This window comes from Syngnathus typhle, linkage group LG18 (assembly GCF_033458585.1).
Source record: "Syngnathus typhle isolate RoL2023-S1 ecotype Sweden linkage group LG18, RoL_Styp_1.0, whole genome shotgun sequence".
Lineage (NCBI taxonomy): Eukaryota > Metazoa > Chordata > Actinopteri > Syngnathiformes > Syngnathidae > Syngnathus > Syngnathus typhle.
In genome coordinates this window covers 8,891,147-8,907,339 of record NC_083755.1, presented here as the reverse complement: position 1 = coordinate 8,907,339, position 16,193 = coordinate 8,891,147, and the positions used below count along the sequence as shown (strand labels likewise).

Genomic DNA, 16,193 nt, shown 5'->3' with positions numbered 1-16,193 from the left:
GTTTATAAATGAAGCATATTTTCGATTGCCTTCCGATTACGGCCACTATCGATGATAACTTACAAACAATAGTTGCATTTGCATCCTTTTATCATTCAAGGAGAGATCCCGGACTTGTTCCCAGACGATGAGATGGAGAACATCATTGGCGGTGTGAGGCCGGAGGTACGCAGCTCCGGATTGATGGATACAAGAGAAAACTGCTGGAAGTTCTTCATCGACCGGGTTCGCAGGCAGCTCAAGGTGAACTAATCAGATACCGGGACACGTACTGTACAAAGAACTGTGTGTTCCGTTACTGTGCATTTCACAACTAATGATCCAGAGAAAGTTGTTCTTAGTGGTTGTCCTCGGGGAAGGGTTGCTGTTAATTTGTCTCTCAGAACCTGCGCCTCTTTTTGATCTCCATCTCCTCCCAATATAGCTTCAGTCCGCTGCCTGTCACCTCGCCCCCAATTTACGGTTGCAGAATAATAAAAAAAACATTTTCATAGATAGGTAAACGTCTGGCTGTAAGATGAAGCTCTCCCCAGACAATTTCCCCTTAATGATCTTTCAGAATTCTTTCATAGGCGGTGGGTCCATGTCATAAATCATTGGCGGGACTGCAAAAAAGCTGCAGTTTAGCTGCAGATGATTTCAAAAACGTTCAACCGTTTTGTTTCCCCTTGGGGACTGACTGGCATTCTTGCGGGGGTTGCTTATCCTGTCGGTATTAGCGTGCAGCAGCCCCATCACCAGTCATCACCAGTCATCTCCACCTCTCCTGTGAGTGAATAAATGAGGAAGGCAATCCCGCTTGTCAGACTCCAGCCTGTAAAGACCAGATCTGTAACCACGTGAAACGATCTGTCTGAATACATGGGCGGAAGAGTCTAATTTAAGGTTTGAAAGAAGACATTTTGCAAGAAATATGTATCGTAATTATAAGAACGTCATTATATTCTCAAAACAACACATTTATTTGTAGCTTAGACGCAGTGACGTGCAGTTTTAGTTGGTAATGGCTTTGCGGCCCAAAATAAAACTCGTTGGTAAGCGTCTTTGCTTACGACCTTGACGAAAAAATCAACATTGGGGGGAGGCTTGCGCAAAACCTGGCTAACCTTGTCTGCTCAATTGAGTGGCCGGCCTTACTGTGCCAATAATGCAGGATTTGTTTGCAGTTATCCGCCTTGATGATGTTGAAATGGTGCTTTGAGTTTGCCTTGTGTGTGTTTGTTTCTGTGCGGAGCATCTGGTTGGGCCTCACAACAAGCCAGCTGTTAGTCTCCAATCATTCCAACATGGCCCAGAGCTCAGCGCAATCTTTTAATTCACATCCCTGCCAGAGGGTGTGTTTGCTTAATGATGTCGCTACGAATAATTTATTCCGTTTCCCATTTTTCATTGTAGAGAGTGCTTATCATGAGACGATCAGGGCGTGTGTGTGTGTGATTGGTAGGTGGCGCTGTGTTTCTCCCCGGTTGGCAGTAAACTGAGGATTCGGAGCAGGAAGTTCCCCGCCGTGGTCAACTGTACAGCTATCGACTGGTTCCACCAATGGCCACGGGAGGCGTTGGAGTCTGTCAGCCTCAGGTTCCTACAGGAAGTGGACAATATTGATGTAAGAGCTGTTCATGTTCTGGTACGAATTGCTTCCATTTCACTTTGTCCTTAATATCTGCAGCCTCAAGTGAAGGATTCCGTCAGTAAATTCATGGCGTATGTCCACGTGAGCGTTAATCACACCTCAAAGGAGTACCTGGCCAACGAGCGTCGCTACAACTACACCACACCGAAATCTTTCCTCGAACAGATCGAACTGTATCGAAGTCTGCTGGGCCAGAGGAGTAAAGACCTAAGGGGCAAAATGGAGCGGCTGGAGAATGGCCTGCAGAGACTCAACAGCACCTCTGCTCAGGTAGTTTGCCACATTGATTGACTGGTATTTTGGTAAAAACTGATTTCAGCATCACCGTTTATGATTGTTGTTATGTTGCCGATAAAGTGAGTTTGGACTTCATCCCTATACTCACTAAAACACGGACGTTTAAGACCACTTCGGAGCTTGGTATTGTCAACTTGTACGGCTCCTGATCAATTTTTTGACTTCATAAAAAAAAAAATCAATATACACTTTGCTCTAAACACTGAGACCGATTCGCTGTAGACCTAAAACATTTTGACATCAAAAGATGCATATGAAGGCTCAACATTTCGGCTTTTTTTTTTTTTACGATGTCATAAACAGCCGGTGACAATCTTTAGTATAATGTTTATACACAGGGGGAAAAAATGCCTTGTTGTTCCGGGCCAGTTAAAGGGGAGCGGGGGTCATTTAACATCATTAAATATCTTCAGAGGAAGAAACGATGACTGCATCTTATCGACAACATTATGGGCATTGTGGTAAAGAGCAAAGAGGCAGGTTTCACTCATTAGAAAGATTTCCATGCATGCATTATATTTTATGGGATGGGCTACCAGAAACCACTCTTTGTCTAAAAATAAAAAAGTTACAGCCCCAAAAATGGTTTCCTCAGCAGAAAGCTGTTGGCCTCTGCTATGGTTCACACGTGCATATTAATGATACCTATAAAAAAATGCATCTTTAATTTTTGATCAAATATTTATCAGCATTTTTGCAGGAGAGATAATCCAGTCAGTACTGTGTGTAACACTAGAGAGTTCTTTATTTACAGTATATGCCTTGTACAGTCACACACATTTGATGGTTTGTTAATGGAGAAGCCTCGTAATTAGAGAGCAGACTCTTTGCAATAGCGAGGCACCATTAATGCACACTGTGCTTGTTGATGCATCCATACGACCGACCATAAGCAGTGTTATTTAACATTCAGTGCAGGAGGTTGTGCAGCTCACCAGGGGCTGCTGTGGTCATGATAAACAAGGGCCAGCAGGGTTAAAAAGAACACTTCAGGACATGCTGTGAGTCATTCATTCCACAGAGAACATTACTTTTGTCTTTTGCTATGTTTATATGGCTCTTTTGTTTTAGTTTCCTCAACAGTGAATTGTGTCGTTGTTGTTGCATTCATTGGCTATTCACATGCAAACAAGAAATTAGACCTTTTTTAAATTTCCTATCATCCATATGTGTGTCCGGGTTGTGGCCGATTCCAGCAGGCTTCGTACACACTGAACTGGCTCCTCAGTATGGGGCATCCATCTTCATTGACTGATTGCGATGTGACAGAAACACGGGGGACTTAAAGACAAGGGCTCAATACACACTCAATAAACCAATGGCAAGAACCTTTAATAACGACTGACTATACAAATTCACCACACAAGAACACTATTTATAAAAAAAATCACAAGTGTGGTAACAGAACAGCACCAAAGGAGAGCAGACTTTTTTATTTTCAATTTTATTCCAGACGTATTTTTGTGAAGTCTACAAAAACTGGATTAGTTATTTAATTTTGAATGAAATTTTAAGTAAAATCCTGAAACATTATTATTATTTTTTTTAGGTGAAGATAAGGTAGTTATTATTTTTTAATAAAAACACATTTTATTCTGAAATGTTCCTATTAAAGATGCACCTCTAATTAGGTAACGTGTCAACATTTGCTGAATGTAACCGTTAAAGTAATTCGCAATCTCCCTCAATTACTTTTAAAATCAAGTAAGCAGTAAAGTAACTTTGAAAAAGAAATAATCAGTAAAGCAACTTACCATTTTAAGGTACCTGTGGTGACACTGATTAGTAAAAGGCATAAAGTGTGACTTAATCAGTGACAGGGAACTTGTCACATGGAGGTTTATGGGCTATTAACTCAGAAGCAATTATAACAAATAACAAAAAAACAATACATATAATACTAGCCTGGAGATGCAAGCACTGTAAAGCCGCCATCTTTCAAAACAAAACAAATGTGAGAATGTTACTACGTTCAAAACGACAACAGTTGAAGGCTGCTCTTCTTGACAATGCATCTCCAGTGAAGACTTCATGATTGATTCAACTGAGACACATTAGTTCCATAACTGCATTTTCCACCCAAATATACTCAGGTTAGACTAACACAAGAGAAGACAAGCTGCTGGTGTGAATGTTATTTACTTGGCATGCAGATTAGCGTGTTTTCATTGGCAACTCTGCGACTAGGGATTGTTTTGACAGCAGTGTAGCCGGTAGGCGAACTCTTTCAAAGATGGAAAGAAACAAAAACTGCAGGTTCTTTTTTCTAGATTGCCCTTGTCTTGCCAGTTAATTCACTGGAGAGGAAGCAAACAAGGTAATCAGGTAGATAAGAAAAAGAAATAGAAGCATACGTTACCGAAATAAATGGACTAAACAAACATCAGCCTAGAGTCAGCTAGGATGGACACCGACGTTCCATCAACAGCGAATAAAGGAATTAATGCATTTACATCATGGAGACAATAAAGAGGTCAAATTAGCAGGTCAAAATGGCTTGCGCTCTGATAATCATCTGGAATTTTATTTTATTACAAAGTGCAGGTGTTGCTTACTAAGTGACCCTTTAGTGTAGCAGTCAATGGCTCCTTCCAAGGAATGCAGAAATGAAAGTTGCTTGTTAAAACTGGAGGGAGGCTTCAATTCTATAGTACACAAACAACAGAGAGCCTGCTTCCATACTATATTGACTATAACCCATTGCATGCGCCAATTAGTTAGGCCCTGCTTCCCCGTGCAACGCAATCCCCCCACCTCCCTTTGCTCTTTACCCCCCAGCCTATTCATCATGTTGATGGCTCACTTGGTGCTCTTCTAATGTTTGACTGAATCCATTGCATCCACTGTCACAATCTGAAAAGGCTGTCTCGCCCGCGGCCTGATTTCCTCTTTTTTAATTAGCTGAAAGACAAGCATGAGAAAGAGCCTGTTTTTATTTCCCCGGTGCAGCGTTTTGATAGAGTCAGATGGCCATGCAAGTCCTATTTGTCCACAAGTTATGAGGACTTTGGAATAGTCTTGAAAGCTATCTTTGGTCTGAGAGTGCATGTGTGTTCTTCCAGATATGCATGCCATTCATTCATTCCTATCTTTTCCTTGATCTTCTTGGCAAGAATAAAATGGGGTCCCGGTATGCGCTTAAAGGTCACATGCATGGTGTCGGGCCAAATCCTGCAGGGCACAAAATGTTATCCGCAAAGGGTGAGGCCCCTTTGTAAGCTCATTTGTCCAGCCTGGCCAGCTAAAATGCCAAATAGTCTTTTGTTACATTGGGAGATTTGGCCGTTTCTATCATCTTGGACTTTGCATCCGAGTCGAAAGAAAATCACCGCTCTGTCAAACAATATCCATTCAAGTTCACGATACTAATAACGCCAAAGAATGATGCATGTATTTACATGGATTTGCATAAAATGGCATCGCCGTGTCATCAATTGTCAAATCCTGAGGGCTGGAATTATTCGTGGGTGGGCACACCACAAGGGATGGTTATTTACATTTTCAACAGGGAGATGGAATGGGAATCCTGAATGTTCTGGATTCCTGTTAACATGCCAATGTTTTTCCAAGTGGAATAATGGAAAGTCAAGGTATGAATAATTTCCGCCTTGATTTTGCAACAGGGATAGACCCACGGTTAAGTAAGTCCATTCTCCTCAAAGGTATTGGAACAGTAAGGTCTTCAAAAGATGTTATCTTTTGCAAGGCGTCTGCTATCAACTGGAGTATCAGCTAATCTCCACCTCCTGACCTCCACCCTTTCATCATCTTGATAGGTTGATGACCTCAAGGCCAAGCTGGCAGCTCAAGAAGTAGAGCTCAAGCAGAAGAACGAGGATGCTGACAAGCTGATCCAGGCAAGAACGTAACTTACTTTGGGAGGTAGTTTTTGGAACCTCTGCCCGGCTCATGCAATGTGTTGGTCCTCAGGTGGTTGGAGTGGAAACGGAGAAAGTGTCCAAGGAGAAAGCGGTGGCTGACGATGAAGAGCAAAAAGTGGCGGCCATGGCTGTATTGGTCCGTGGCAAACAAAAAGACTGTGAAGAGGATTTGGCCAAGGCTGAACCAGCTCTCGTGGCTGCACAGGATGCACTCAACACTCTCAACAAAGTATGTCACCCTTCTTTCGAATTTCAAATGATCCCAAGACTTTTTGATTTTACTCTGCGCACGGGAAATGACAATTACTGTTGCTCACAAGTCTTCCAGTTGAAAGAATGTTATCTTTGTGTTCTCTATGCTGGCATTTGAGTTCATCCCCCCGGAAAGCCATATAGGTTTATGTGGCGCCTGTGGGATTTTTTAAAAACACCCTTTACATTTAGAAGGTTGGCTCTGTTCAAACAACCAGAACAGACAGTTCAATCACTGCTCTCCCAAGCTCCGTAAAATGTCCTAATTTGAATTCTCTGTTGTCTTCTCAAAGTCATTGCAGGTTAATCCCCCTTCTTTACGTTTTCCTTATTTCCCCCAAGTAGACCAGTCAGACAGACAATTCATGGCTCCTTAATTATACAATGATTCCATCTATTACTCTAGAACAACCTGACAGAGTTAAAGTCATTTGGCTCTCCGGTGGCAGCAGTTACCAATGTCACAGCGGCCGTCATGGTTTTAATGTCGCCCGGCGGCAAAGTCCCAAAGGATCGGAGTTGGAAGGCCGCTAAGGTGATGATGGCCAAAGTGGATGCATTCCTGGATTCTCTCGTACGTTTCAAAAAGGAAAGCATCCCGGAGACTTGTCTGAATGCGATTCAGCCTTATTTGCAGGTGAGTATTTTGTCCCCCTTTTATATGTACCGTATTTTCCGGACTATAAGGCGCACCGGACTATAAGGCGCACCTTCAATGAATGGCCCGTTTTAAAACTTTGTTCTTATATAAAGCGCACCGGACTATAAGGCGCATCATGTCAGATTTTTAATCCAAATCAAATCATTTTTTATCTTTTTTATTTCATATTAAGACGCAACAAATGACTTTATAATGACAAAATAATGATCCATAGTCTTTTTGATTCATAATTCATAGTCTTCAGCGGGCCACATATGATTGATTTCATGACACAATGCTTCGGGCTAGTTTAAATTTAGGAATTTGGTTCGTATATAAGGCGCACCGGACTATAAGGCGCACTGCCAGCGTTTGAGAAAATCTTAGGTTTCTAGGTGCGCCTTATAGTCCGGAAAATACGGTAGGTCAATAGAGTAAATCAAGCCTCTGATCAAAGTGTTTCATAAGTGTGTACGTCTTGAAACCTTTCAGGATCCAGAGTTCCAGCCAGAACTGATTGCCTCCAAGTCAAACGCAGCAGCAGGCCTTTGCTCCTGGGTTTTGAACATCGTCAAATTCTACAAAGTATACTGCGAAGTAGAGCCCAAGCGACAGGCTTTGAGTAAAGCCAACGCCGAACTAGCTGCTGCGCAAGGGAAGCTCGCCACCGTCAAAAACAAGATCAATGTAAGACACCTGACACAAAGAAGAAATCAAATCAAGATTTTAAGAGCAGAAATCCAGAGAGCCTAAATGGCTTACAGATGATTTCACTTTTTTTTTTATAGCCACTCAGAAGAGCAAGCATCCATAAATATTCTACTAGATCCATGAACGGGGATGAACCCCTATGAAATAATAAGAATTTGATTCCACAGAAATGCAACAAAAACAACCGGAGGCAATAAAGCAAAGAAACCATTTCTGAATTATTTCATCACGCTTTGAGTGACAGTTGACACATGAGCTCAGCCGCTAATTATATACTTGCCAGCATTTCATCAATACAAAGCTTGGGCGAGTGCTATTTAGGCTTTTACTGTTCATTAAGCAAAACTCAATCCATCAGCCTAAAAACCCCTATTGATAATAGCAGCTGTAAATAATTGTTTCTCAGCGGCGCTTGACATTCAGCACCCGGCCGGCGAGCCCCAGCAGAGCGTGACGCTCTGAGCGGCCTGGGACGGATGCCGCGGCGCTATCTGCAGCTTGCGTCAAATCCTGCAGACTTTGCTGTGACGATTGTTAATAAGATCCAGCGTGACTTCTGTTTGTCATTTCTCAGCACCCCGTCAGATCATTTGGGCTAAAAAGAGTACAGGGGGAATAAGCAATCCACAAACTAATCTCCTGAACCAGTGCGCCTACACCGAATAATCCTGTTTGTCCTTGTGCTAATTGCCTCAACGTGACAAATAATTCCATTGCGGACAGAGTGATGAATTTTACACAACTTTTCACTCGCTTCCTACTTTGTGTCACATACAGACTACCGTAATTTTCGGACTATAAGTCGCACCAGCCATAAAATGCCCAAAAAAGTGAAAAAAAACATATGTATATAAGTCGCTCCTGAGTATAAGTCGCCCCCCCACCCAAAGTATGAAAAAAAACCGCGACTTATAGTCCGAAAATTACGGTATTTGTCTCTGCATGTCTAGGCTGTACTAATGCATGACAATGAGTGTTCTTTGTGTGTGTGTGTACCAGCACCTTAATGAGAACCTGGCCAAGCTTACGGCCAAGTTTGAGAAAGCAACCGCAGCCAAACTCAAGTGCCAACAGGAAGCAGAATCCACTGCCCACACTATTTCCTTGGCAAACCGCCTGGTGAGCATATCCCTTTTGCTCCATGCATTGGTCCGGTACAATAAAGATGCAAATTGATCCGATCAGTTAGTCGGTGGCGAATTCGAGGAAAGTGGCAGCCCGATATACGTTATAGTACAGTTCCATTTTCACCGAGCAGAATAAGTTGCTACTTGGAGAGCCGTTATGATTTGATTTAAGATTCTTTGTGTCATTATTAAAATTGCAAATTGTCTTCACTTTAAATAAAAAAAAATGATGTTTCACTCGTATCTGATTTCCAAACTAGTTTGCTGTGTAGCCTATACTGTACAACAGTTTTGTTGCCTCATTTTCTCCTCTTTCCTCATCCCCCTTTTTCGATATCCAATGTGTCAGGCCATTCCTACACAAATGTGAATTAATCCTTATGCATACAAACAAGATAGTCCGCACGCACGCACGCTGTCTCCTTCTCAAATGCAAATCCATATGTTTGGTATCTCGCATATGCATAATATGTCATTCTGCTGACTGGACCGAAACAAACAAGAGGACTGTTTACGCTGTTAATCTAAATGATTATTTGGGAGCAGAATGCCTGACAGCTGCAATAATAGGAGACGGGTTTTTTTTTTTTTTCTCGTCTCGGCAGTCGGTGGTAAATATCAATGCAAATGTTGCCGACGTGCTGAAGTGTGCAGTCTTTCTGTGATGTATGCTGGAGAAGTTAGTGTGCCGCCCAAGGGCAGCGTCACTTAAGTTTGGAAAAGCTAAGATATTAAGTTGAATATTGTTGATCCCTGGAGGAGAATGGCATCACTGCCGCAGTAAAGAGTAAAGGTGTTGTTACATGAGCAGAGAGGCAGTAAAGGATATAACAGCCTATTAAAAGTGGACCTGAAGGTGGCAAACTTGTTTGTGAGGATATTTGTTCCTCTCTTCCTTGTGTGCCAGAGACCACAGATTAATTTATATCAAGAATCACACTCCAACCCTTTGGGAATATTGTCACAATGTATTGCAGGTGGGAGGGCTGGCGTCGGAGAACGTTCGCTGGGCGGACGCCATTGAAAGTTTCCGAAAGCAGGAAAGAACTCTGTGTGGGGATGTCCTCCTCGTCACCGCTTTCATCTCCTACCTGGGCTATTTCACCAAAGGCTACAGGTTACAACTTATGGCTGAAACCTGGAGGCCTTACCTTAGTCAGCTGACGGTGGGTAGCAATTGTTCTTTTCAAATTCTTGGCTTGAAGCAATTGTTTACTGAAGATCATCCAAAAATAGCCGGGTTACATAAATAGTGGCTCCATCTCCCACTCAAGTGCACAATTTCAATCATCCCAGTAACCCATCCACCTCCAGGTCTATTGCTCAGAGGTCACCTTCGCTAAGAGCCAAGAGCCTAGCTTGATGGCTAACCATCCCACACTCTTTCTAACTAATATTTGCTTTAAAGGTTCCCATCCCAGTAACACCTGGATTGGACCCGTTAACCATGCTCACGGACGATGCCGACATTGCCACGTGGCAGAATGAAGGACTACCTGCAGACCGGATGTCCACTGAGAATGCCACCATTCTTACGTCCTGTCAGCGCTGGCCCCTCATGGTGGACCCTCAGCTGCAGGGAATCAAGTGGATTAAAACCAAATACGGTGAACGTTTGCATGTCATCCGCATGGGACAGAGAGGGTAAGTTCCTGTCTGCTGAAATGAGGAAATGTCATTTGGTGTTTTAACTTCATTTATTTTGAAAGGTACTTGGATGTCTTAGAGAGAGCGCTGGCACAGGGCGAAGTTGTCCTGATGGAAAATTTGGAAGAAAACTTGGATCCTGTTCTTGGAGCGCTACTGGGGAGAGAAACCATTAAGAAGGGCAGGTAGGAAAACTTTGAAGGCACGACATCTATAATAGTCGAAGGACGCCATTTTGTATTACGAGCTGTGAATTGTTATAGTTGGACTTCACATCCCGGCCCGTTGGCTTTTAGTTTTGACAGTGGAAAGATCGAGATGAGTAGTAACATCAGGGTATTAGAAAAAGGACGTGCGCTTTTGTTTTACTGCCTGGCTAAGGGTCATTGTTTTTTCATCTACTGGGCTGACTATTGTTTAAATGCCAAGGACATCTTAAAAGGACTTGATACGAGTCACATTTCACAAGCTTTAATTGAGCTCACTTTTTTCGAAACAGGTATATAAAGATCGGCGACAGGGAGTGCGAGTACAACCCGAGCTTCCGCCTCATTCTGCACACCAAACTCGCCAGCCCTCATTATCAGCCCGAGCTGCAAGCTCAGTGCACTTTGATCAATTTCACAGTGACAAGAGATGGCTTGGAGGACCAGCTGTTGGCAGCTGTGGTTAGCATGGAGAGACCTGATCTGGAGGAGCTGAAGGTGAGCGGTCTCGCCGAAAAACACCGTCTGATCAAACCGTGCGACTGCAAAGAGGTGTTTACAACCCAGCGCTCGTATGAAAACTGTCACGTCCACCTAAGAGTGCTTCGACATGAAAGTGCTACCTGTCACAGTCTCCAGGAGCTATCAGAGAACTAAAAATGTTCAAAAGTGGTTCCACTCTGTCATCATACTGTACGCTTTGTGGCGATGAAAAGTAACATTTGGAGAGGGGCTCCAAGGTCCTCCTCAAAGCAGACGTAGAACTCGTGCGCATCATTACCCAACTTTAAACTCATTCATCAACAATCGTATGAAGCATCACAAGAAGCTACAGGTCCGGTCGCTTTGATTGTTGGTGCCTTTGATTAGTAGCTCACAAAGCACTTCTATGATCATTATCGGGACAGGAGTCTCTCGCTTCGCCGACCGATGCTTGTTGATTGTGATTTTTTTTTTTCATGGTGGTTCAAACGCGAGCCGAGCTAATTAATTGAGTGCTGCAAAACTTTTAAAACAAAGTTTTGAAGTGTTTGACGACATCAAAATCTGGAGTGTCCGTTATTTGGGTTTACAGTCGTTTACAATGACGGTATTGATGTTGATCCATCATTGACGTCCAAATTGAGGTTTCCCAGTGGCATGCTATATACCGTAATTTTCTGACTATAAGTCGCGTTTTTTTTTCATAGTTTGGGTGTGGGGAGTGTCGACTTATACTCAGGAGCGACTTATATACATATATATGTTTTTTTTTTTCACTTTTTTGGGCATTTTATGGCTGGTGCGACTTATACTCCGGTGCGACTTATAGTCCGAAAATTACGGTCGTTTTTCCACATGAAATATTTTTTCGGTGTAGCACAGGTTGAGAGAAGATTGGGGGGGTGGTGACAGCGTACCTCACCCTTAGCTTCATTGTCTACCAAATGGGCAAACCCGCAGATGAAAACGACACCACCCAAACGACGAGGCTCACTGAAGTGATCCATTAAAAAAAAGTAATACAATCACGTCACCCGATATTAAAATGAAATCATCATCGATGTTTTATAAGCAGACATTTGGGTGTACTTCTTCAAAATGAATAATTAAAGGTGCATGTTCCCGTCGATGTAAGTGACGGACGGCCATTATTATGCGGCCTTTTACAGCGAGGGAGCGCTTCCACTTAGTTGCTAACCAGCTGTACCTTTAAGCCGTCACTGCTGCTGTACTTTTGGAGAATTAATGAGCAGCACATGGTCACCATGTCCACAGCATATTCCATGGATTGAATGTAAACGCAAGTGATTAAGTGAGAATTCACTTGATCAAAGCTCTCGCACCTAATGATGCCTCCCTCACGCTTGCATGTCTCATCGGCAAATCGGCTCTTTTTATGTCAGGCTGTTTGGCCGGGCTGGCTGGAGCTACAGTAGCACAGCAATTAGACAAATGGCTGAAGCACTTCCAAGGTTCCACCGACAAGTGCGACGTCTCTCGTGTTTGCTTGCGATGTTTGTGCTCGAATTGTCGGAGGGATCAAAAGTCAACGTGGGAGTCAAGTAATGGGTCGGATAGACTCGGGAGACGCTTTTTAACTGAAGGTCAAACAAATCAGGTGTTCTTAAATCAGAACAGACTAGCGAGTCTATTTAGTACAAAAAATTAGACTTGACTTCCACTTTAAGCAGTACTTATATTTTTTGTTTTGCTATATTCTGACCCAAGGCTTTTCCATCCATGGATAAATCAGCATTTTTAATAAGTTGAAGCATACACATTTTGTGTACACCCAAAAGCAAATTGGAAAAAGGGAGATGTTAATGAACCAAGTTTGTTTAATTAGCATTTAACTGGAAAGGGAAGGCAAAAAAAAAAAAAAAAAGATCTCACTCATCATTTTAATTAACAATGAAATTTGAGAAGGCTTTCAACCCAGAGGGAGTAACCTTTATGAATGCCGTTGTGCGTATACAACGTGGAGCGATATAAAAAACATTTGATCGTGAAGTGCAAATTGGGTGTACCCATTGGAAGGACTTGGCACCATTATACCCTTAGTGAGGTTTTGTTGCTGTTGAGCCATATAAGCTCACATTTAACCCCATCAAAGATGGGCTAAGGAGCTTAAAATGTCAACTTGGCTTTTTGGAGGGTCCTCAGGGGGGCTCAACCTTTTGCCACAATGACTACTTCCTTTCTCTGCATACGTGTTGTTCCGCTCTTGACTCAAGCTCATGTTGCTTAATGACAATTTAAATCCTCCACATCCCAAATGACCTTCACAGGGTTGTTCGTTTGCTGAAAAGATGATCGATTTGCCTCCAAAATAGTTAAGTCCTAATGAGGGCGTTCTGCTGACTGGTTAATTGTTTATATTTTGCCTAGCAGGGAGTAATTAGGAGTGCCAGAGGACAGCTAATCGCGAGATGCAGTCTTGTAATTGGATCTTTTGGGGAATATTTCGGGAATGGGTTGCATTTTCCCCCGAGGCGCGCATGAGTGTGGGCAATAGAAGGTCAGTGTTGACTCACACATCCTCCAGTCAAATGTCCTCTGTTCAAAGCCATTCTGTCCAGCTTATATTCAGGTCGGCCGTGAAAAGGCCACAAATCACATGCGCTTGTGTCAAAAGGCTAACTTTTGAGGAATAACAAATTCCCAAGCAAAAGCCAAATGAGTTCCAACAGCGCCGCAAAAGAACTTTAATCACCACAGTAGGAAATGCTGCCATAAAGAGAGCAATTAAGCAGCATGATTTGCAAAACTCACAGCTCACCTGCTGCCATTTAAGATAGGTAATGAATCTTTTTGCCGTTACTATTATGCCACAGTAGAGTCGTCGGAGCATCTCTTTAACGATCCAGGTGAAAGGGGGTCACAATCTGAAGTGCTACACAAGTGGAGAAATCAAAACAAAACTCCAGTCATTCTGAAAAATGGTGTGTTTTCAATTCAGCCAGAGGTGCCGTGCCAGTCCAAACAAATGAAGAGAGCTGAACGTCCCGCTCTGTCATTACCATTTTGTTAAATATTTAAGGACAAGTTAAATAAGACGGAAGCGGAAGCTGCAACACACTATAATGAAGGGGGAAGAAGCAATAAAGAAAGTTACCTTCTCAAAACTGCTAACTTTGGAAAGTCCTCACTTTAAATTGTTTTCACTTGAAGAAATACAGACAGAAAAAAAAATGTGGCTATATAGTATGGAGTGAAATCATGACCGGCCAAATGTTCTTTTTCTTTTATATGCATATGAATTAATGCGTAATGACGCTCTCCTGCTATAGGCTCATTTAAATGAATATGTGTATGCAGTCAAACTAATCTGACTTTTTTTTTTTCTTGCCGGAATTGACACACCGAGGTTTTGGTTGCAGAGGTTGGCAAACGTTTGATATCAGCCTCCAACGGGAGGCTGGCTTATCTGGCTCTGAGCCGTTCCCTTCTTGCATCTGGCCAGCAGTGAATAGAAAATGGATTAGTTCTTCCTTTGACATGCCTTTTAGTATTCATGGCATATATCGACTTGAACCGTCAACATCTGCAGCCGCATCCAATAATATTGGAGAAAAAATATTCTTTCAATCATGATGCACTTCATTAAATGTTGTTTGTTTCTTTTTAGTCCAACCTGACAAAAGAGCAAAATGGTTTCAAGATCACGCTGAAGACACTGGAGGATAACCTGCTCTCTCGCTTGTCCTCAGCTTCAGGGAATTTCCTGGGTGACACTGAGCTTGTGGAAAACCTGGAGACAACAAAACGCACTGCTGCAGATATTGTGGAAAAAGTATTCTTATTCTTTTATTATTTGATTTCTTTTCTTTTCTTGATCTTTCGTGATCTTTAAAATCAAACATTTGTTTCATCCAATCTTTTCCCATGTTCAGAATACCTCTCTACTTTCCCCTGAGATACATACAGTATATAATTGATTGCACTTAGAGCGCAAGGCGACCTTGTTGAATACATTTAACGTTAGCGTGAGAGAAATTAATAAAACAAGATTTTTTTGCAGAGCTACTGTCGTCACAACAATGTAATATGAAAGCTGCACTAGGATTCCCTGTAGGGCTCATTATTGGCCTTCAAGTTAACTATTTACTGCATGGGCCAAAAAAAAAAGTACAGATATATTTCAGACCTTGTAAGTCAAGTTGCATGATGTCTTTTTTTTTTGCTGAGCATGAGATTTATTTCTTCTCCAGCATTGTATCACAAAGCTTTCTTTGTGTTGAAAACAAACGTCGCACTAATTGTCACTCGATAAGATCATTTGGTCCAAAAGCGTGAAATTGGAAAAGCTTCCGTTAAATTCATCTGTGAGTTGATGAATGCTTTTGTTTATGGCTGTGATTTTGTTTGACTGTAGGTAAAAGAATCTAAGGTGACGGAAGCCAAAATCGATGAGGCTCGGGAGCACTACAGACCTGCAGCGGCACGGGCTTCGTTACTATACTTCATAATGAACGACCTCAATAAAATCCACCCCATGTACCAGTTCTCTCTCAAGGTAGCCCGTCTATTGAGCGGCCGGCCGGCCGGCCGTGTTCCTACCCCCCTCAAGGGCCCTTCTGCGAGATCCTTCTTAACACCCACTTCCCTGCTCCTCACCATGTTTTATGCTCTTTGCCCTTTTTTATTGTGTTTGCGGCTCCCTAATGTGCTTATGTAGAGCTTAACGTCTTTCATATTGTCCGCCAGCAAGCTCTAAGAGGAGGCAGTCTGAGATATGGTTTGCAATCACCCTCAACTCTCACCAGTATAGCCCCACCCCGTTTATTTTCAAACATAATCGAATACAAAACACACTTGGAGTGTTGACAACTTTGGGATGGGTTGGGCAGTGGCGTTTCAGTTAATTGTTGGAAATAAGTTCAGGGATCAGTAAATAGCAGACGTCAGCAGTTTGAAGTGAAGTTTTCAAAAGAAAATGGCTCCCACCTCTGCAAAGGTCCTTACATTAAATACAGTACAGAATGATTCAAAGATCCACGAATCCTTATTAAAACTAGTTTTCGTCTTTAAGGTAAATGGCTGGTTTTAATTGAACGGTGTTACATGTAGTCGTTAAAACTGAATTAGGAAGTGTTGACTGTAGCTGTTCCTGCAGGCATTCAGCGTGGTCTTTCAGAAGGCAGTTGTGAAGGCTGAACCCGACGATGATCTAAAGCAGCGGGTGTCCAACTTAATTGACAGCATCACGTCTTCAGTCTTCCAGTACACTACCCGAGGCTTGTTTGAGTGTGACAAACTCACGTACATTGCTCAGCTGGCCTTCCAGGTAAGAAAAGTTTGCTTTCATCTACAGAT

At 42.5% G+C, this 16,193-nt stretch overlaps 1 protein-coding gene across 1 annotated transcript in view; it reads left to right on the top strand.

Moving 5' to 3' along the window:
• LOC133143001 (dynein axonemal heavy chain 9-like) overlaps positions 1-16,193 on the top strand; it is a 50,662-nt gene that overhangs the window by 18,661 nt on the left and 15,808 nt on the right. Inside the window, exons 23-37 of the mRNA XM_061264710.1 lie at positions 101-243; positions 1,445-1,606; positions 1,670-1,903; positions 5,707-5,787; positions 5,861-6,040; positions 6,470-6,700; positions 7,196-7,390; positions 8,414-8,533; positions 9,519-9,707; positions 9,950-10,185; positions 10,251-10,373; positions 10,688-10,892; positions 14,506-14,670; positions 15,253-15,393; positions 15,994-16,164. Coding sequence (XP_061120694.1) covers positions 101-243; positions 1,445-1,606; positions 1,670-1,903; positions 5,707-5,787; positions 5,861-6,040; positions 6,470-6,700; positions 7,196-7,390; positions 8,414-8,533; positions 9,519-9,707; positions 9,950-10,185; positions 10,251-10,373; positions 10,688-10,892; positions 14,506-14,670; positions 15,253-15,393; positions 15,994-16,164 — 2,576 coding nt within the window. The remainder of the gene's footprint in view (positions 1-100; positions 244-1,444; positions 1,607-1,669; positions 1,904-5,706; positions 5,788-5,860; positions 6,041-6,469; positions 6,701-7,195; positions 7,391-8,413; positions 8,534-9,518; positions 9,708-9,949; positions 10,186-10,250; positions 10,374-10,687; positions 10,893-14,505; positions 14,671-15,252; positions 15,394-15,993; positions 16,165-16,193) is intronic.